Here is a 23761-nt window from a genome sequence, read left to right on the forward strand (position 1 = left end):
GATTCTATCTGTCGGGCATTCTATCTGTATCTCTCCTACCCTTCCCGCTGTCTGTATGTATGTATGTCTGTATGTCTGCCAGTTTATCTGTCTGTTTCTGTCCCTGCCTCTCACTCTATTTTATTTATTAGCATATATTAATTTTAACTTCACAAAGGAGATCCTTACCGCAAGACTTTTCATCGGCCCCATCATAACAATCCTCGGTGCCATCGCACACACGTTGTTCCTCCAGACATACTCCGTATGGACTTCCCTTGTGGCATTTGTATGATTTGGCGCCACATTCACCTATCCACGATAAAAGAAGCTCGTCAAATAAAACATGAAACCCGTGACGTTGAAGTAACTGCAGAACAATCTTAGTTTAGTTATGAATCAAACGGAAGTACATACTTTGATTATATATTAATAACCGTTGCCACATTTTTCAAACTGAACACGTAGCGTAAAGCTAATTTGTATTAACCTAAACAAACTGCACACATGCATACATCTCGTTTTCTTACCATATTCGCAATCTTCTTCATCGCTACCGTCAAGGCACTGAACAGCGCCATCACACACGAAGTATGACTTTGTGCAAGTGATGCCGTTATTACATATGAAATCCCCGTCCAAACATGGCGCTGCAATGGAAAAAAAAATACTTATAAATGACTACCTCTCTGAAAATAGTGAATCACTGGCAACTTGGTCCGTGCACCAATACTTGAGAAAACTGCAGAACGATTACAGGTAATTGAAATAGACAATGTTTTTGAACTTTTTTGTTTAACATCTTTAAAGGCCTTTTAATTTTGGACATAATAATTGTGAGATAACAACTTGCGTTTTAGTGCAACAAGTTAGTAGTACTTTTCACCTCATACATGAATTGCAAATTAAAATAAGCCACGCAGATAGCGAGCGATTTGCAATGGCCTAAGGAATTAAGACAGTCTGTGCTATATACCATATTAATTTCCGTGAAGCTATTTTTAAAGATGTGTGGACATTATCTTGCAAGCCGATTGATGTGGAAGTAAAGTGTTTCATTCTCGTTCATTTAAGGATGTTTGGATTTGTAGTATCCGAAAGTGGACAATTTAATGTTCTAGATTATACCTTATGGCAACTCACCGCATTCTTATTTCATTGATTATTTCGTCAATTTGAAAATAAAAACAAAAAAAACCCAAAAACCTTTGACAACATAGTACATTAACTAGATTCTGATATACTAAATGTTGGGAAAAGGATAAAAAATTAGGATTTCCTCGCAGATGATTCAGAAATTCTCCACACGTACACAATATTTGGCAATTTAAGTACTGACATATGTTGTTGTGCAGTGTAGGTCATAATAGATGTAAAATTTACATAAGTGTAGGTCATCATAGATGTAAAATTTACATAAATATAATGGACTCATAGCTAGTCGGTTTCTAGAATGCCATACTAGATTTCATCGCATTTCATGAACTGAGCCAAATTAATTCTCTTTGTAGAAAACTACTCCAGACGTCCCCTTAGTGTATTTGAAGTTATCGGATGCAAATTGCCGTAAAAACCTTACCCTCCGGAAACACCCATCCTTTAAACTGTCCACGTGTGACGTGATGGGGAAGTAAATTGAAATAATTAGGTGACTTTAATTATAAGAAGAAGGTAATGAAATCGAACGTTTTGCAGCTTAAATTTTACAAAATGACATAATAGTGTAAAGATGAATATATAGTATTCATCGAAGAAACAGCAAAAACATACAGACTTTATAGATCACTTCAATCGGAATAATTTCTACGAAAACGTCTCGTTTTTCTGTATAAATGTATAAAAGTTCTGTAATTTGTGATTTTTGAGTATTTTGAAAATGTCACTGACTTTTAAGTTGAATGTAGTAACGGCCCTGACTGACAACACCGTAATTCGATCAAAAGCTTCTTTTTATTTGATGGCAAAGTAACAAGCTACTACTGCTTCTGTTCCAACGTTCTACCCAACAGTGTACGTATCAAGACAACCTATATGCCCCACTCGGTCACGTGACACTATTATTCCGAGTTCCGATCATGTTGTGTGTACAACACTTTACATGTTATGAAACAGCTTCCAAAGAAGATGCAGGGGCACCTTCACATATATCTTTGCTCGGCGAGTTTCCTATACATTAATTACCGGCTTGCTATTCTTCTGGCTAATTTATTATTTTATCATTAATGACTATTTTACTCCCTGGTAGTATCTGTTTTCAATTGAGAGATTTATTACTGTAACATTACCCCGGAGAAAATTAATCTCATTAATCTCGTTTCATTTCCTTTTTATTACGGTGCAAGGACAGGTGATACCTGAGCAATAGGAGACCTTTAGCGGTAATTGGACAGATGATTAAAGTTGTTTACGAATAAAATAGATCTTGGTATTTGCATGGTCTGTGTGCCATTCGACTCGGCGCGAGACACATAATACATGTATGTAGGTGAAGTTAGGCAATTGCAAATTTATTGTTACATTGCGGGAATCACAGATTTTAGAGGCAAACGCATGCCACAAAGCAACAGATTGGGTAAAAAACCGATGAACTTGAAAGTGACGTTGAACGTTTCGTTTACCTTCACACAGGTAAACAATAAACATTAGATTCAACAGCGTTGCAACCACCATTCACTTTAAGTTGACGACAGAAAGTCAAACGTGATGTCCTGAATACAAATTCGTTATTTACGTCCTTAAATTTACATATCACCGGTGACTGAATCCTCCTTCCTTTTTTCAAAATAAAAAGGGCAGTACATGGACCAGTTGATGTAACGGAAAGTCAAATATAAGCTTACCCAAGTTGAAATGCTGAACGCATTATGGCCTACCCGCATTTATGTTGACTCCGTGTCCTGCCTCTGGGGTCATCGTGTAATTTATTCTAACTGTATAAAATGCGCAGGTCGTGTTGGGCATTTTGGGTGAATGAATTTCACCTAAAGAGCTGAAAGACAGTTGCACAGAGAACCAAATACTGTATATTACAGGCAACTAGATCTGACCCAAACACGTGGTGTCGGAAAGACAGAAGTTTTTGAAACATAAATGTCACCGAGGGCGATTTGGTTGTGTTTGCTGGCATAACTGTAAGTTAATAAATCCTTTACAAACAAAAACACAATACACTAAATGTGGCAAAAAACTTTCCATTATGTCGGAAATTTTCCAAAGATTGATGTTTCTCTTTGTCGACATTGTTGCATTTTGTAAACCAATAAACCTGCGGCTTAAAGGAAAATGGCGGAGTACTTGCACGAGTTTCCGAGCGCCATATTGTTTTCGTAACACTCAAAGGGATAATACAACGCACTTACAAAACCTTGCAACCCTCTTGCGAATAGCACGAAAGCGACATCATGATGATAAGAACAATGCTGAAATCAATGTCAGTCAGATTTTTGCAGTTACCATGTACATCACAAAGTCTGAAATTGGCCATATTTTAAGTGATCGCGATCCAAAAAGCGATACTGATAATACTTTTTAAATTGACATACTATCTAACGGTGCAAACATTTACTTAACCCCAGGATCACTGAGAGTATATCCACACACAGCATTCACTATATAGACTTTATGTAGACTAACATGTGACAGTTAAAGTTATGAACAGTGAAAGTCATGTAAAATCACACTCTCAAGAACAACATAGTCATAATATAGTTCGCTGCCCCTTCTTCATCTGATCAAGGAACTGCCTGGAATGTTCGTGGTCAAATACGTCGATGTGAGCACCGAGGTACAAATCGCAATTTTAGACTTTCAGCTTACTTTCTAAATTTTACTTTTTATCATATAACTATATCTAGTGATAATACCCAGTATTTCGCACATGATGGTCATCACTCTGTGTAAGTACCGTGACTTGCATAGTCATTGGAGACAATGTAGTGTTGTATGTCTGGTCGTCAATAGTTACATTGTAACGATTCTAGATAAAAAGCGACTAGATGCTATACTTGTAGGTAGACTTCCTTGCGGAAATGATTATATAAACATGAAAATTAAGGGAAAGATTAGACATTTTAGTGGGCAGTCACTGGTGATGTTGATTTGCCTTCCTAGGAAGTGCTTCCCTGATATCATTACAATCGTCAACAAGTTCGGTTGCGTAGTCTCTGTCTCATCTGCAACCTTGATAATATTGACATCATTATGTTTGTCAGCTTGTGATGTGATCGGCTGCTCTCCATCTTCTGCCGATTTGTCACACACAGGTTTTCAGATCTAGAATTTGACGTATTTTGGACACGAGTTTGTCCTAATTTTGGGGTTTAATTAAATCCATGAAAATATTCTCCGCCTGAATGGGTCACTTTTCACGAAAAATAATCCTATCATTGATGATTGTTTTCTGATTTCAAACCTTATCACTATAAAAACATGAACATCAAATTGCACTAGTATGACTGAACCGCAAATACGTCGTTGGCTGTTCTTTTCGATACGTACACTCCACGTCATGCACGTCACCAAAGCTGAATAACAGGCGATATTTTGTTTTTTCTGAGGGAGTATTTCGACCTGAAACAACAGCAAATTCACAGGTCGCTACACTATGCGCTTTGGACATCCTAAATATGCGGACATCTTTGCTTGCCGGTTTGGTGCGCGATTTCCGCTCAGTCAGTATCTTTTTCAGGGCAAACAATGGCTCAAAATGCGCAATTTGCGCAATTGCGCAGTCGAGAGAAAACCCGGTTTAAAAAAATTAGTGTTCAAGCAACATAGAATGTTGACAGTTGTTTTTACTCCCATGAACAAGTTAAGAACGATTACCGTAGTAATAATTGCAAGTAAGTACATCTCATTGTAAATTTGACGTGCATAAAAATCGTAATTTTACAATTTTTGGTTAACTTATCGGTTTCTTTTAAACCTGAAATCTAAATATGCTCGATTTTCAAGGTAACAGGAGATACCCTTTCCGTTTTTGAAAATCAGTGTCAACTTAACAACTTTAATGTCCCGCTATTACAGTGTACCCACACTCAGCCGAACACAATATGTAGACTCTAAAGTTTCCGAGTATTGATGTTTTTCTCGTTTCAGTCCAGTTGTATAGCCAATTTATATTGACATGCACAAGGTTCACTGCATATGTCAGGTGACCTCTCATGCATTATGTTCCCTCTAATGTAATTCCATATTCTGAATTATGGTGAAAGTTGCGGGTACACGGAGCATCCTCATATTCAGGAGTCAATGGTTCGCATTTCGAAGAACTGGGTATGTACAGATTAATAATAGTAAGCGATGATGTTAAATGGAATCCCTGCATCGAGTCAACTAAAACTGTAAACATATCAGGTTTTAGGTTCGTTTGTGATGGTAAGTTTTAGCTATTCTCATGTTAAGCTCATCCTGGACAGTTCATGTATAGTCCATGTACACCGAATGAATCAGTTCGGGGGCAAATGACGTATTGCACTGAAAATGAGGCTCACTGTCGTTATTTACGGAATAAATTTCGTCACCCCGCATTCAAAAACACCGTCCTCTTTACAGTGGTTCGCGTTTCCCCGTTGGCGTTAGACGAACTAGACATATTTTCAAAATTAGGTGTTGTCAACACTGACATGCGTAACTATCAGCGAAGCGGTAATACCATGTCATTTACAAAGAAATCAACTCTGAAAAAATGAAACATTATATTGTCTAGTAGGTGGTCATTCGATCCAGGCTTTCCTGCATGCCTTAACACTAAGAAACCATGATTTTAATGATTTTTATCATTTTAATGTTCATCAAACTTATTTACAACAACTTGTCATTAAATTGCTAGCGAAGGTGAAACGAAATTGTTGATTTCTAGCGCAATTACTTTCTTCCGCCATTGAAGGTCACTGGCCTCATATGTTATTCAGAGTTCAAGCAAAAAATGATCGAAACTGATTAAGATGGCAAGGTGACAGAATATAACCTTATGGAATCAATAAACTGCCCTTCAATGGGTATTTACAAAACGTATTACTTATTTATGACAATGTGATTCCATTATTATAAGCGAGGCATTTGATATTTATCACAAGTGACAGACATGACAAGATTCAGGACTGAAAATAAGCTGAAGGTATCTGGGGATTTTCAGTGTTACGTCGTTATCAAAAATAATGTATTTCTTTTGAAGTATTTCATATCTTACATGTCGAACAGAGCGCTAATACGCTTTACAAAGTAATTGCATCTGCCGGATCTTTTTATCACGACCCATGCTCTGCGCATGTATTTTGATGTGAGTGACATCATAACCTCAATAATTGACTTTGACTTGTACTGTCACACCCACACAAAAGCAGACGTTTCATATATGCCTATAGGGCATTCTGTTAAAGTGTATGATTCATTTGGCTTTGGGTGGGAAATTTAAATTGCAATCATATTGCTCGCTACAAGCATGTTACCTTGAGGGGCAAGTGTAAAGGCCAACGCATACTAGTAGAGTGAAACCTAAGTACGAGGGCTCTTTGTTGTGTCCAATCCTGCCGGAAATTGTTCAGTAAATACTAGAAGGGCCAACTTAAACTTGTACTCGAAATTATACATGTCCTCTTGCATTTTACTTCAATCGTTCGTTCCTTAATAATTCATCTGGCTCGCTAAAGAAAATGATACTACTGTAGTTGTACAGGTTTCTGAGTCAATATCTGCCATATCTACCAAAGACTGTCTTAACAGTCCATCCGCTTATTGATAATCCTATCCTCCTTCATAAGTTGTCGGTCACGATCACCAAGGCGAAAATCAGTAACTAAATAGTTAACAGCTTATGAGGTATACGGATACCTTATGAACTGTTAGTGCTCATAGTATGGGAACGTTTAGTGTATCACGTTTATTTATTTCTTATATTGGACGCACCAATTTATAGCCCCGTGATCCTGCGATGACAACGCCATCTTAACACTTGTGCCAAACGACCCATCTTGCATTGCACTTAAAATTTGGATGTAGAAACGTGTACAAGGTGTCTTTAAAAGGGAGGGTGTCGTCGGAACTGCGCGTGTGCAGTTTTCTTGTTTACAAACAATCTATTTTATGCACAATATCTAGATGCATCATGTCAACATAGCTGCAACATTTAAAATATTACGATATTCATTGTTGACAAACATAGTTTTTTAACTTTCATCAATCGCCAACGTGCCCTAGATACAGTCGTTCCATCGGTCGTACAATAGGGGTCTCAGGTATCCTTTGAGCAGAGCTTTGACGGCATCCTCCCTTACAGATAAATCCTTACGGAAAAATTTTGACTTTTGGACGTTTATAACACAAGATGAAACGCCTTTTGATCGATCAATTTACACGAATTGTTGCTTTTCAAATGATGATTATGTTCAAGGAATCTCAGTACTTTTATAATCAAAAACACTACAATACAAATGTGACATGTTTAAGGTTGAAGAGCAACACGCGATTACATGACAACTAAGACTTTCTTACCATAGTACGGCAATATCTCCGTGCCTTCCACAGCAGTAATCAACTCTCTATGGACGCTGTCCCGAACAGCGGAGCTCCTCAAACTGTTCGTGTTGCACACGGTGATCGCCGGAAAGAGCAGTGACGATCCGGACACCACTTTTATGTGAACCGTGACAGGATAACCGCGGTACTGGTCCACCAAAATGATGAATTGCCGCAAGAAAGCGCCGGCGGCCGTGATGAACAAGAGTGACCATATCAGTCGACCCAGCGTCGACTTTGCACCTGCAATTCTTGGAATACCATGCGCCGTTGTTTCCAAGCCGAATTTCTTGATAATGCCTCCGTACGAGGATGGGGCGTCGTCTGTTACGGCGTTAGAACTTTGGTCGCTTTCACTTTTAGCTTGTACTGATCTGTAAACAGAGCATTTTCTTATATTTTATTGTAGTAGGTCACAGCTTGACAAACTCTCAACTGTTAAGCCCGCGGGCTTTGACTTTATAAATGGCTCTATACAAAAATGATCAAGGTTTGGTTAAAAAGCGACGTTTGAATAAACAACACCTACGCATTTAAATAAACAGAGATTTGCGGAGGGCGGGAACCTCTACATTTTAGGTGATTTCACCAGTAATTTCACTCTTTATATTGACATACATAAATAAACATAATTTGGGCTCAAGTTTATCGGATTCACCACCATTTGCTCGTGTACACAAACTCTTAAATACACCGTAATACAATACTTCTCTTTAAACCGTACATTTCAAACAAGACTAAACTCAATTATAACAAGTTTTATCGATATCCATAACACATTTTCGGTTCGTGCAGTATCACAGTCTGGTATTAGTGTAGGCACATCTATTCTCATGTTTCATCGGTTTTCATAAATGTTTTAAATTATGGACTCACCCATACGCTTCTCCTTTCTTGTTGAACTGGTTCATGGCTATCCATGAGTTTTGACCGTTGCCTTCCATAGTGACAGGGGGATGGTTACAGGGGAAAACTCCCTCAGTACGCTGGTATACTTTATCTCGATACCTAATAACGAAAACACGTGAACACGCTTAAATATATATATTTTTTTCGATTCCTCTTTTGCAATCTGTGATATCCTCCATGCAGGTAGTCACTTCGGTACCCTCTCGTTTGATGTCCCGCTGCATTTGCGCTTCCAGACTTAAAACACTTCCAAAAATAGCCACCCAGTATTGTTTGCAAATTCGCTACCGAATAACATTGTTAGTGTTTACTTGTGGATGTCAACTCATGGCTGTCGTATTTATTTAAGGATCAGTTATAAAACAAATAGAACAAAATGCACTGATTAGAAGAGCATTGACTAAAACCAACAACACGTTTCAGATTTTAATGTGGTAGTGGTAAGAAACTTGACTTTATTCTTGCATTTAATTCTGAAGTTTTATATTTCAATCCTCCTCGCGCAACTGAAACCATAGATTCAATGCAAAACATAGAAATAACGGGCGACGCGCTGACCATTAACGTTTATTTATGGCCATGGGCGAGAGGAAAGCCAAAAATTAATGGACGAGGTTTGCCGTGCCCGTTAGGTTTGGCGCGGAGTCTGTTATTCCATTATATTATCAACGAACCCCCAAAACCGTCAAAATTTACGAAATTTCCCGTGCGAACGAAAAAGGGGCCCCAAGAACCTGTCAGTGAATAGTGCGCGCGCTGCAAAAAATATGCAAATCCGGAGATTTTTTCGGAAAAAAAGCGTCGACTTCAAACTTGGTCCACAAATGCTCCAATTTATTATGTGGTTGATTATGATCTTTGTACAAATCACAATATTCGTTTTAGCTGAAAAGTTACTTTGTTTACGATATTATTCATATTCATGGGCATGAAAACAGACCATTACTGTGTATTTGTGGGCAGTCACGTGGTTCAGCTCGACCAACTAAAACGTGATGGATAGGGCATGGTAATATAATCATTAATATATTTCCCAGACAAAACCTAATGAAAACCATCTGGTTGTATTTGATAGAATACGAATGACATGTTCAGTATCATTGCATTTGTAAATTTATTTACAGAGATTATCTAAAATGAAGCTATTAGGTATGCGTCTAAGTCCAGGGCATTTGAAACTAATTATGTCAAATTGTCTATTTGTTAGTTTCATCTGTTGTGCTTTATGCGCCAATGATCAACAAGGGAAATGCTCCATTGTTACAGTAGTATGAGCCAAGGGTCTTCTCACATTTAGGTCACCCAAAATGACTGGGCCTGAATAATGGCACATGCCTTTTGTGTCGGTCACTAAGGGCACCATACGGCCTGCAAATATGCCTTTTACGAATGAGTTTCGCATGCAAACAATACCCACACAAATCAACGTATGATCGCCGTTGTTGACTCCTGATAGTACTTTATGTGCGTAATTGTACACTGACTCCAATTGTGTCCAACATCCATGTATAACAAGGTGGTATCTAGGACACGGAAAATTACTGTAATTAGGAACAAATACCAACCTTAAACGTTTCGAAATCACCGTCACGAAGTGAATGTTTGCAATTTGTCATGATCTGTTGGTCATATAATCAAATTAAAGAACAAAACTCCTCGATATTCGGCTTTTAATAAAAATTTCAAATGGTTAAAAAGATAAAATGACACTGATGATACACAGGTACTAAAAACAAAGATCTTACATTAGTATCACTACGTTAAAATAGTCATTATTACATTTCCCCGTTCAGCAGAGATAATGTCCTCAAAGGTGATATCTCTTTGGAAGATTGCTAGATCATTTTACTTGAACGATGGAAACAGTGAGACACTTTCTCACTTTAGAATGTGTCGCAATCGAGCTCTACCAAACGAGAAGCTATGAAACAGACTTAAGATGTCGTCGCTCATTGAATTAGTCTGCAAGCTCATCAAGTTGATACTCAATTGATATAATTTACAACCGATGATGATGATTGTTTTTCTGGCTCTTCAAGTGCTTTGCCGCATAAGATACAACACATGCCTTGCAAAATGCATTACGTTTTCATAATCCTAACACAAACGCGTAATTGCAGGGACAGATCAGACAAACTGTTCACTTTGTAGAGCCCGATCATAGGCTGCAGAGTCCCTCCCCATCTCTATAACGACATAACAACGAGCGTTTGGGAGAAATTTGCCTCAATACCACAAACTTTCCCTAGCACTGTATGGAAAGTGTCACCGAATCACGGATGACGATGATGTCATCGTAAAGGTGGTTGACCCAAAATGCTTCAAGCCATATGTACCAGTAAGCATTTATAAGTAGGTTAAATATATGTATATGGAATGTGATATTTCGCTACAAAGGTGAATGGAAAAGGGATAATAAGTGGCAATTCCGATATATGCAAATTGCCCTTTTCTGATTTTAATAGAAGTATTGACAAAATGGCGTCGGAACAAAGTGGCATTGGCAGAGTATAGAGGCAACGCTGTCCTAATTAGACAGCGTATGGGTGTGTGTTTGTTGGCTGTTTCACACCTATTTGTGCGAGAACACAACAGCTCTTCTTGGTTTTATTTCTTGTACGCTTTTCACCCGGATTATTAACTAACACTGTCTAAATTAATTAGCTCATTAAAATTGTTGGTACGAACCTGCTTTTCGCTACGTACAGTATGATAAACTCTGATGAAATACCATTATCTTCAACACGGCTTGATATAAACTCAAAGTAGAGACGAAACTGAACTCAAGCATTGAATAATATCTTACAACAAGTGTTCGGGCCCCTTTTAATATAACGTTCATGTACCATACAAATGTAGCGTGGCAAACACCATTGACTGATGCGTCCAATATAAATTAAAAAAAGGATGACGCATCCATGCAATTTTTTGTATACGTAATTGTTTAAGAATGCACATTGATTTGCTCTTTCATAGATTCTGAAAATAATTGCTCATTTGATTTACTTCTGGTATACCCAAGCAGTTGACAATGTAGATGAGAGTATTAGATACAATACTTTTTCGAATGTTAGACGTTGCATATAATTATGGATGTTTTGCAATTCACCTACCAAAGAAACCAATATGATCTGCCCTTCGTTAACCCTATTAGTGCCATATTTTTTCCACCAAAATTTCACTGCCACATTTTACCAATCTTTTATGAATTTCTCTGAAATCCTTTGATGATTTTAGACCAAATGGACAACATATTTTATTGGCTACAGTTATTTATCAAAGTTTTGACAAAAATCTGAAAAAATTGACAGTGGTATATTTTATAAAACTGAGGAAAGTTGACGTTGGCGCTCAAAGGGTTAAAGTCGTGAAAAATATTAATTTCAAACAACCGAAAATTTTAGATCATGTAAGGGGTCTTATCCATTTTATTTTGATATTCTTGCTTACATAAAATCATGCCGTATTTGGAAATTCTCTCCAAATTTATGATCAAAGTAGCATGTACACTCAAACGTAAATGACTTAACCCTTTGCTCAAGCTTTCCTCAATGAAACTTTCAACCATTTTCATACCAAATGAAGAATAAAAATCAGGGCTAACCGTGCAAAGTTTAGTAGCAAAATAGATTACCCAGCATTCACCGATATTTGAATTTTGAAATGGCCGCCATTTCTGTGTTAACTCTACGTCGAAAAATAACGTTTTCGATTTTCGAAAAACTAAGGCAGTGGAGGTTTCTTACTACACGAGCTTTACAATGAGCTCTCACAAGTGGTAGATCAGAAAAAATTGTAAAAATTTGAGAGTCCCCGAGGCGCGTTCTATCTTAATGATGTCATAGTGTCTTTAAATTTTATAAAAGCCTTATCTCAAAAGACTGCACAACTGATTAGAAGTATGTTTTGTCTAATCTGTGAGAGAGGTGACTGTTAGAACAGCTGAGGCATATATCGAGAAAGGACCCTTGCGCAACACTTTATTCTCCAAGTCGGTAACTGGTTTCAGAACATTTTCGATATTCCGACGATAGTCCCATGATTTCCGAAAAGAGGAACTTCGGGCACATTCAATTATTTTCTTTTATTTCCCGAGAGAGTGTTTGTCAATGTAAGCGAAGCGCCGTTCTGGGTCTTGTACAACCGGAAAAAAATGAATGCATGACCAAACACTCTGTTGAAATCAACAACATCTTTGGAAGTGACTATAGAAATAGCGGGCGACGCGCTGACCATTAACGTTTATTTATGGGCAAGGGCGAGAGAAAAGCCAAAAGTTAACGGTTGGTTTTCCTCGAGCCCGCGCCCATAAATAGACGTTAATGGTCAGAGCAGAGTCTGTTACTTCAATTATATTATCAACGAACCCCGAAACACCGCCAAAATTTACGAACTTGTCAGTGAGTATTGCGCGCGCTGCAAGAATTTTGCAAATCCGGAGATTTTTTTGAAAAAAGCGTCTAAACTTGGCCTACAAATGCTCCATTTTATTTTGTGCTTGATTACGATCTTTGTAAAAATCACAATTTTCGTTTTAGCCGTAAAGTTACTGTGTTTACGATATTACTCATATTCACGGGCATGAAAACAAACCATTGCTGTGTAGTTGAGGGCAGTCACGTGGTTCAGCTCGACCAATTAAAATGCAATGGACAGGGCATGGTAATATAATTCTTAGTAGTGTTGTTAATGGAAATATATACTGCTTATTTTACGAATTGATTGGAACTAATTTTTGAATAATTGGATGATAAAGTAAAAGTCGCTTTAATCTGCAAATGTAACCTCATCAGCTTTTCTTTTAAGTTATAAACTTGCTTTTATGAGTAATTTGAAATTTGCAATGTTCAGAAATAGGGCGCCTAACGTTTTTTGAGAAATTTGAAAAATATGAAGATCCAATTTTAGTTCCAATAGTGTTACTGACAGGTAACGCGTTTGATCGCTAGGAAAACCATACATTAACTGCCAAATTTCAAATGCATGTGTATGAAATAGAAGAGAGAATAAGCTAAAAGTGCTGCGAAAGATTATATTTTGTAAAAATTCAGCCACTTGAACCAGTCTATCGACTCTCATTACAGATAAAGAACATTTGGAATTTATTGTAGAATTTCTTTCGTTCATTTGTTTATTTTATATCTTTATTTAAGAGTAGTCATAATTGACCCCATTGTTAGACAGAACGCATATCTTTCATCGAGCTATATTTCATTTCATGCGAAATAGATAAATGCAATTTTAAGGATGCAAAGTTCTTCAATATTCATGAACATCATACCGGAATGCAAACATTTGATCAGTGCTTTGTGCTAATGCATTTTAATATGATCAATGTCTCCTGACGGTTGGCTCTTTCAAATCGAATTTGCAACCTATCTGGCCTCAGTATTACGCAACGGTCGATTTGAAATTGCTGTGCATACTTTCATACCGGCTGAATTATCAGATAAAAATAAGGATTGACAGAAGATGTGACTCCCTGTCGCCAACTCGTTCACAGAAGGCATATTTGGCCAATGACTATAGTTATAACCTTTGAAATTGTGACAACGTTCATTTTCGTCAGATAAAGAAAAGCTCGACGTTACAGTAATTTGATGTTTGCGCCCGAGATCAATAATATTATTGACATTTTGAAAAAGACAATTTAAGTAAACGAGTTATACGCTGCAAAAGGAAATCAAATACCATTCATACGTTCATACTTTGTCTGCGCATATTTAAGTAACAAAATTTACTTAACGAAAATTATGAAAATAAATGGTCAACTATACACGAACGGCTAACAATGTTTTGAAATAAGTGTGTCTCGGACTTGTCTGACAGCTTACAGAAAATGCATTATTCATTTCGATGATATGGATCACGTTATTATTAAACAGACAGGGTGGTAAAGACAAAAACAAAACATAATTTTCAAAATATACTATATGTGACTTTAGATATCACTGAACAGCAGTCGTGGTTCCGTTTCAAGCGCAATTTCATCAAGCGGAATTAAATCATTGCTGGATATACAGCACAAACAAACTTACTTCTTGTCCCTTCCAATTAGCAAAATTAATGTTTAGTGCCTTTTCTGCTATTTTTCGCCATTTTGGTACAAAACTGTTATGTAGGTCATTTACCCCACACTCATCATGACCTGAGTTCAATTAGTCTAGAACATTCTCAAGGTCACTGCCCTTGATGACCTCACAACCTTGAATTCAATTAGTCATGTTTGGAATGTTCTGGAAAGTTGATTAGTTGTGTAAGGGAGATAATTTTAGAACAGTAATTAGCATGTCAATAAAAGTTCTAGATTGTTCTTATATGCCTTTATAAAAGGGACGCGCTCAGCTTCCAGTCAGACTTTTGGGATCGTGTCTCTTGTGTGTTACTAAACTCCAGCAGTAGTCATTCTCAAGACTTTTCAAGACCTTCACTGCCAACGCTGGATTTATACTGTGGACTTTGTGCAGCTTCAAGCCTGCAAGGACTGTTCATTCATCCAACTGACTGTTACAACTCTGAGACTGGAGCTTTGCCGTCCCAGCTGAGATAAGTAGTCTGTACACTTTTAAAGCTTGTACTCTATCCCTGACTTAGCAATTAGTTTTATTTTCGTAATAAATTTTGTTTAAACGTTAACTGCTGAGTTCACCCTTTTGTTCGTTTTCTCTGCACGTAACAAAATTGGGGGCTCGTCCGGGATACGAATATTTTGAGCCGTTTGACAACATTTTGACAGCCTTTTCAAAACTACTATATACTGTGAACTCAGCGAAATTTAATCATGGCGGAATTTAAGCCAGACGAATTTATGGATGACCTTGATCAGGACACATTTAATTCCCTCAGAAAAGACAACCTCATTGCACTGGCCAATTTCCTTAAAGTAGATGTCAAAAGATCTATGCGCAAGCGAGAAATTCAATTCAAGATTGCAAAACATTTAGTTAATTCTGGCCATTTTGAAGAGTCTGCCTTAAAAGATTATGAGCCTGAGTCTTCCTTCGAACTCAAAAAATTAGAATTAGAAATTCAGGCAGATTTGGAGCTTAAAAAATTGGCATTAGAAAAGAAAAAATACAAATGCAATTACAAATGAAAGAAAAGAATTGCAAATGGAAGAAAGACAGAAAGAAAAGAAAGGCAGGAAAGATTAGAAATGGAAGAAAGACAGAAAGAGAGGGAATTGGAAATGAAAGAAAAAGAATTGCAAATGGAAGAAAGACAAAGGGAGAAAGACAGAGAGAAAAAGAATTGCGATATAGAAGAACAGCGATTACAGGTAGAAATAAAACGTTTAGAGCTTGGACAGTCAGGAAAATTCTTCCCTTCGGACAAGTTTGACATCACTAAGCATTTCAGGTTAGTTCCCCCTTTCCAAGAAAAGGATGTTGACAAATATTTCTCCATTTTGAGAAAATTGCTCAGAGTCTGAATTGCTAAGAGTGTGCCTAAGGAGTCCTGGTCTATGCTTTTGCAGAGTGCTTTGGTGGGTAAAGCCAGAGAAATTTACATTCAGTTGTCAGTAGAGCAGGCTTCAAATTATGATTCTGTGAAGGAATTAATTCTCAAGGGTTATGAGTTGGTGCCTGAAGCGTACCGTCAGAAATTTAGGGATTGTGAGAAGGCGAAAGACCAAACTTATGTTGAATTTGCTCGAACAAAGAACAACTGTTTGATCGCTGGTGTTCTTCTGAAAAGGTCAGTCAGAATTATGACAAATTACGACAACTTGTTTTGATTGAGGAATTTAAAGGTGCATCCGGAGTGACATCAAGACGTTTATCAATGAACAAAAGGCAGATACATTGGAGGTTGCTGCACGTTTGGCCGATGATTATTCGTTGACCCACAAATCTTCATTTCTCAGCAAACCATCCCAGTCCTTTTCATACAGAAACAATGCAGGTAAATTTAACTCCTCCTTTTCATCCAAGAATTTTTCAAAGGAGAGTAGAAAATCAAATGACAACAGTTCACAGAGTTCAAGTAACACTCCCACATCATCAGATCCCAAGTCTCAATCTCCTTCTGACAAACAGTTTGGTACACTTTCTGTAATTATTGTAAGAAAGACGGCCATTTAATGTCAGAGTGTTTCAAATTGAAAAGAAAACGTGAAGGTCAAAGTGGTCAAAGTGGATCTAAGCCAACCGGCTTTATTTCTTCATCAACTCAATTAGAGTCTAATAATGTGTGCAACACATTTTCTGAGGTTAAACCCCTCTCATCCCCAATTAATGAGGTCAAGGTCAATTCTTCTCAAGATAGCATTATGGGTATTTTCGAGCCATTTATTCATAATGGTTTTATATCACTTTCTAGTGATTTCTCTTCCGCTACCCCTGTCAAAATTTTAAGAGATACCGGGGCTTCCCAGTCTCTTTGTTGGCAGATACCCTGCCATTTTCTGAAAAGTCATTTCAGGTTCTAAAGTTCTTATTAAGGGGGTAGATTGTAATGACTACATTCCTGTTCCTCTCCATAATGTCTATTTGTCTTCGGACTTTGTTTCTGGACCTGTGGCTTTAGGTATTAGGCCTTTTTTGCCTTTTGAAGGGATTCACCTTCTTCTTGGAAACGACCTTGCTGGGGACAAGGTCATTACTAATCCACTTGTGACTGATAATCCTAGTTTAGATCAGGATCCAGAGCCAATTGAACAAGAGATACCCGATTTATTTCCTTCATGTGCCATTACTCGAGCCATGTCAAAGAAAACTTCCGAGAATCAAAATACTCTCAAAAATAATGTCACAGATGTTGACTTAAATGACACCTTTCTCAGTCAGGTGTTTGACACGGATCATTCCGTTATCCCTCGTGGATTTGAAACTTCCAGTAAAACTTCTGCTGACCAAAGTCAGACATTTTCTAGATCAAATCTCATTGCAGAACAACACAAAGACCCAGATATTTTGTGTTTGTTTGACAGGGTAGATGATGAAGGTAAAACTTCAGATAGCTCTGTTTCCTATTATACAAAGTCTGGTATTCTCATGCGTAAATGGAGACCTCCAGATGTTTTGGTTGATGACGATTGGGCTATAAAACATCAAATTGTGGTTCCAAAGCCCTACCGTGCTGAAATATTGCGCCTGGCCCATGAAACTCCCTGGGCTGGTCACTTAGGAGTCAGGAAAACTTATCATAAAATTCTCAGTCACTTTTATTGGCCTAATCTCAGGCAGGATGTAGCACATTTCTGTAAAACTTGTCACACATGTCAAATGGTAGGAAAGCCGAATCAGACCATTCCAAAGGCCCCTTTACAGCCAATTCCTGCATTTCAAGAACCATTTAGTAGGATACTAATAGACTGTGTTGGGCCCCTACCAAAACAAGATCAGGAAATGAGTACATGTTGACAATAATGTGTACATCAACTCGGTTCCCAGAAGCCATACCACTGAGAAATATAAAGACAAAGACTATAGTGAAAGCTTTAGTCAAATTTTCACTTTGTTTGGCCTCCCTAAATGTGTCCAGTCCGATCAAGGCTCCAACTTTATGTCTGGAATTTTTCAACAAGTAATGGATCAGCTAGGCATTAAACAGTACAGGTCATCCGCCTATCATCCAGAAAGTCAGGGTGCTCTTGAGCGATTTCATCAAACTTTGAAAAACATGATTAGGACCTACTGTTTTGACACAGAGAAGCAGTGGGATGAAGGAATTCATTTTTTGCTCTTTGCTGTTAGAGAGTCAATTCAGGAGTCTCTTGGTTTTAGCCCATTTGAGCTTGTATTTGGACATACAGTCCGTGGCCCACTTAAGCTCGTTAAAGAGAAATTCTTATCAGACGATGATGATTGTCTGAATATTTTGCAATATGTGTCAGATTTGCGTACAAAACTCTCTAAAGCATGTGAATTAGCCAGAGAAAATCTTGAGTCATCTCAGCAGTCAATGAAAACCAAATATGATAAAAGCACCTCAAAACGGAAGTTTGAACCAGGTCAAAAAGTTCTTGTTCTACTTCCAATTCCTGGCAAACCACTCCATGCTCGTTACTTTGGGCCATACCTAATTGATAAGAAATTGAGTGATTTAAATTACATCATAATAACACTGACAGGCGAAAACAAAAACAGCTATGTCACATAAATATGCTTAAGCCATATTTGGATAGGGATAATCCTACTATAACTCAGCCTGTCAGTGCAGTCAGTTCAAACCATTATGAAGATAGTGATACTGAAACTGACTTGAGTGAAAATACTCTAAACGCAAAGCTGGGCTCGGTCAAGCTTCAGAACTCAGAAATCCTGGAGAAGCTGGAGTCTACAAAGTTGGCACACCTCCAGCCAGAACAACAACAACAGGTGAAAGAACTGCTCCACGAATATAAACACCTGTTTCAAGATGTTCCAACGAGGACAAACGTCATCTATCACGACGTTGATGTTGGGGACAGTAAGCCTGTAAAACAACATCCATACAGACTGAATCCAACAAAAGCAAAATATCTCCAGGAAGAAGTCAAATACCTGCTGGACAATGACTTTATTGAACCCAGTAAAAGTAACTGGAGTTCGCCGTGCATACTTGTTCCCAAATCAGATCACAGTTATCGTATGTGCACGGACTTTAGGAAGGTCAACACTTTAACAAAGACAGACACTTTCCCAATCCCGAGGATTGATGACTGCATCGACCGAGTGGGAAAAGCCAAGTATGTGACAAAATTTGACCTACTGAAGGGATTTTGGCAAGTCCCTCTGACGGATCGTGCTCGTGAAATATCCGCCTTTGTTACACCAGACGGATTGTTCCAGTACAAGGTGATGCCATTCGGAATGAAGAACTCTCCGGCAACGTTCCAACGGATGATCAACGACGTCATATCCGGGCTAGACGGGTGTGTCAGCCTATGTTGACGACGTCGTCCTGTATAGTGACACCTGGGAGGAACACATCAAGCTCATGCGGAAGTTCTTTGAGAGACTGAGCAAAGCAATGTTGACTGTCAACCTTGCCAAATCTGAGTTTGGTTGGGCAAGGGTAACTTACCTCGGACATACTGTAGGACAGGGTGAGGTAAAACCTGTTGATGCCAAAATCAGTGCCATTTCAAGTTTTCCCATACCAAACTGCAAACGACAACTGATGCGCTTTCTCGGTATGGCTGGTTACTACAGAAAATTCTGTCCAAATTTCTCCACAATTACTGAGCCTTTGACTAACTTACTTAAAAAGAAAGTAAAGTTTGTTTGGTCAGAGCAATGCCAACAGGCATTTCATACACTTAAAGCCATACTGCAAAGTGCCCCAGTGTTGTCTGCACCAGATTTCACTTTGCCATTCAAATTAGCTGTAGATGCTAGTGATACGGCTGCTGGTGCTGTTTTATTGCAAGAGGATAGTCATGGTATAGATCATCCTGTTTGCTATTTTTCACGCAAATTTAACAAATCCCAGAGAAACTACTCTACAATTGAAAAAGAGTGTTTATCTTTGATATTAGCTTTACAGCATTTTGAAGTTTATGTTACTTCTTCAAATCAGCCAATAGTGGTTTATATTGATCACAACCCTCTTGTATTTCTACAGAAATTTAAAGGCAAAAATCAGAGATTGCTTAGATGGAGTTTAATGTTACAGGAGTTTAATCTTGACATTAGACATATCAAAGGCAGAGACAATTTAATTGCAGACTGTCTCTCTCGTATTTAGAGTTTATTGTTGTTCACTTTCAAGAAATTTTACTTTAGAGTAAAACAAAATTTGAGTACTTCAATCCTTTTCAAGATTACATTTGTAAAAGAAAGATTTTTCTTTGAAAAATTTTCTTTTTTGAAGAGGGGGTGTGTTATGTAGGTCATTTACCCCACACTCATCATGACCTGAGTTCAATTAGTCTAGAACATTCTCAAGGTCACTGCCCTTGATGACCTCACAACCTGAATTCAATTAGTCATGTTTGGAATGTTCTGGAAAGTTGATTAGTTGTGTAAGGGAGATAATTTTAGAACAGTAATTAGCATGTCAATAAAAGTTCTAGATTGTTCTTATATGCCTTTATAAAAGGGACGCGCTCAGCTTCCAGTCAGACTTTTGGGATCGTGTCTCTTGTGTGTTACTAAACTCCAGCAGTAGTCATTCTCAAGACTTTTCAAGACCTTCACTGCCAACGCTGGATTTATACTGTGGACTTTGTGCAGCTTCAAGCCTGCAAGGACTGTTCATTCATCCAACTGACTGTTACAACTCTGAGACTGGAGCTTTGCCGTCCCAGCTGAGATAAGTAGTCTGTACACTTTTAAAGCTTGTACTCTATCCCTGACTTAGCAATTAGTTTTATTTTCGTAATAAATTTTGTTTAAACGTTAACTGCTGAGTTCACCCTTTTGTTCGTTTTCTCTGCACGTAACAGGTACAAAACTGTTCTTACAGGAATTTGTTTACTTTTCAGTCACTTCAAAACATTTTCTCTGCCTTTTTAACATATTAGAAGCAGCACATACCTTTCACCTCTGCATATTAAATGTATTAATTTAAGTTTAATAATGTCGTAAATCATTAAAGTATGTGTGTTTGCCTTTTGTTCGGAAATGAACAACTCTACGAAGGTTAAAAAGACACGCCCAGAGTAATATGGACAATGAGTAGAAAATAAATTTCCCTTTTACAGAATTCACTCCTGGCTTCTTGAAAATATGATGATTTTGATAGACTGCGAGTATCAGAAAATATATGGCGTAAAATACCGGCTGATTCTATGGTGATATCTAGTCACAATGCATATACCATCAGGGGGCTTTCTAAAAATTGAGAAAACCACACGAGTTTTCTGTAATGCTTCAATATAACACTTACTTTCATTTAGAACTATGTGTACTTTGTACCTAAGTAATTCTAGTTACGGTTACTTAGCATATTACGACAACACTGTCACTACGATCCATTTGGTTAATTACCAAACGCTATACCAGCTTAATTTTCACAATGACGTATGTAACACAGATTTCATTAACACCTAGTATGTTTCAAGTGACGAAACATATTTATTGGCTCTCTCTTGCTGGCAAAATCGAATGCACGGGAAAGTTAAAAAGTCTCGCTTTGAAAAATTCCGGTTCGGGGAAATAAATTCTTCAATATGCAAATATTAGGCTAATACATAGCTAAGGTCCGCCTGCGGCTTACGTACCTGGCTTTCCTCTCAGAGATGATGGCCTCTAAGCACAATTCATCGCCAACGCTTTTCAGTCGCCCGCCGTCGGATATGTCATGATTGAAAATAAGATGAAAGTGCAGGCTGAGATAGAACACGATCCGCGGTAAGCTGTGAGACCCCCTGGCATGGTCACAAAATATACCATCACTTCATTACAAACGTCATGGGGCTAATTCATATTTTTGCATAATGATTAGTTGAGATTCAAACAATGTAACTGTTTTATTCAAGGGATGAGTGGGTAGGCCGTTAATGATTGCTCGGAAATGGTGTCGGATCATCGGACGTCAAATTACCATTGACTAAAATGACAGTTGATATCATTTCGATGTTTAACTTATCATAATTGTAACTCATATTGGGACAAAAACAATCTCGACGTATCATGCAAACTGTAACCAAGCAATGCCACGTCATGTCTTTGTGATCATATGCAAATAACAATTACGAATAAGAAACCCTATTGCATGTATATATATTGATGTCATTTTCACAGTAGAAAACTCATGCAGGCTTTGCTACATTTTTATTCATCCCCTAAAAGCTTCCTGTGTGATTTAATGGACTCCCATAGAAAGCACTGGTATTCTTAAGTGTCGATCTCTATGCTGTTCCTGATTTAATATACGTTTCATTCATTCTAAACCGAAATCGCCCTAAGTTTGATTTTTGATGGACTTTTTCATGGAATGGGTTTCTATATTATTGACGGCATATCTTTTGTAACCAGTGACCATCTCTAAAGCTATCTGTTGTCCGCCGCGGACACGTCATGATGGAATCTAAGATGCGAACACAGGCAGAGAGAGCGCGCGACCCTTCGGCACTGTTACAAAACCTGCTACAACTTTATTGCAAACGTCATTTGGGCCAATTCTATCTTTGCATATTATATAATTATTGGCGCAAATACACTTTCATTGCAACTGTTTCATTTTAAAGATATGTGGGTAGGCCTCTATTAGTTGCCTGGAAATCATTGTACGATCATGGTACGTCACATTATTGTAAAACAGAATTAGTCAGTATTGCTTATCGTTTTTCGATGCTCATTTAAAAGTTTATCATAATTCTAACAAAGAGACAGTCACAAACAACATGACGTAATTGTATGCAAACTGTAATTATATGCAGGTCATAATTACTAATCAGAAACTCTAGCGTTCGTTCATTCTGATGTAATTTTCACAGTCTAAAAAACCAATGAACTAAAATTGACGTAGCTCTTACAAAATATCGATTCCGACCTTAAAGCTTCCTTTATGAATTAATAAAAAGTCATTCAATAAACTACCAATACAACATTATTTTAGTGGAGGTGGATGTCGTTTAATATCATATATTCAATTTTTTCTTGATGAATTTGCTCTACGTCTACCATATTGTTGATTTTTATGGACTTTTTTGTGAACAGAGCTTTCATGTTATTGACAACGTATACGTTTAATTATTAAATTTATAATTTCAAGAAATTTATTCCCTAGATGATTACATTGTTACTGTGTGACACAACTTATTCTTATCAGCACTGGCCATTGGACCAGACGTTTTAGACTCTCCGATCTGATTCGCCAGCAGTAGTCTTAAGATCAGTCATCATTTCTTCATTGTATCTTAGGCTGCGAAGGGCACACTATGTTGAGATGACAAATTCAAAGGCTAAGCTTCCCTTTGATACTTGTGATAAAAGGAACATGTCCTTATGATTATTAAGAATGAACTATTTAATTTAACATCACTAGTTTTTTATATCGCTTTAAAGTTAAAATCCTCTAAACGGATTGCGACTGAGTCGCAGAGGAGGAGGGGTTGGTGAATTATACATAGCTGCACGTGAGCATATCTTGACAAAATTAATTTGACTTTAATGCATCAAGATATTTTCATACTAAATTTTCTCGCCTCTCACCCGCCTTTTCTTCATTATTTAGTAAGGCTCATGAATGCTTAAAAAGCATGCGATTTTTGTACATCGGCGTCCCATGCAAGGTTTTATTAAAAAGAGGCAAAATTGATAGCGTTTATGTGCTTTTATGACTGGTCTGGGAAATTCTCATGTGACGTCACGATATTAGGGAGCTGTTCATTCGGTGTGTCAGTTAAGTGAATGCAAACATAAGTTATTCATGTTCCCGACAGTAATGATCTCTTCCACTGAGCAGCCACTAATGCATATGTATG

At 37.6% G+C, this 23761-nt stretch overlaps 1 protein-coding gene across 1 annotated transcript in view; it reads right to left on the reverse strand.

Annotated features, from left to right (window-relative positions):
• Positions 1 to 21677, reverse strand: part of LOC139143975 (low-density lipoprotein receptor-related protein 2-like) — a 46009-nt gene extending 24332 nt beyond the window's left edge. Inside the window, exons 1-5 of the mRNA XM_070714602.1 lie at positions 21554 to 21677; positions 8371 to 8502; positions 7471 to 7868; positions 510 to 629; positions 169 to 291 (exon numbers count right to left, since the gene is read on the reverse strand). Coding sequence (XP_070570703.1) covers positions 169 to 291; positions 510 to 629; positions 7471 to 7868; positions 8371 to 8438 — 709 coding nt within the window. The 5' untranslated portion in view covers positions 8439 to 8502; positions 21554 to 21677. The remainder of the gene's footprint in view (positions 1 to 168; positions 292 to 509; positions 630 to 7470; positions 7869 to 8370; positions 8503 to 21553) is intronic.
• Between the last annotated feature and the right edge of the window lie 2084 nt (positions 21678 to 23761).

The sequence above is a fragment of the Ptychodera flava genome, chromosome 11 (assembly GCF_041260155.1).
Source record: "Ptychodera flava strain L36383 chromosome 11, AS_Pfla_20210202, whole genome shotgun sequence".
Taxonomy (NCBI): Eukaryota; Metazoa; Hemichordata; class Enteropneusta; family Ptychoderidae; genus Ptychodera; species Ptychodera flava.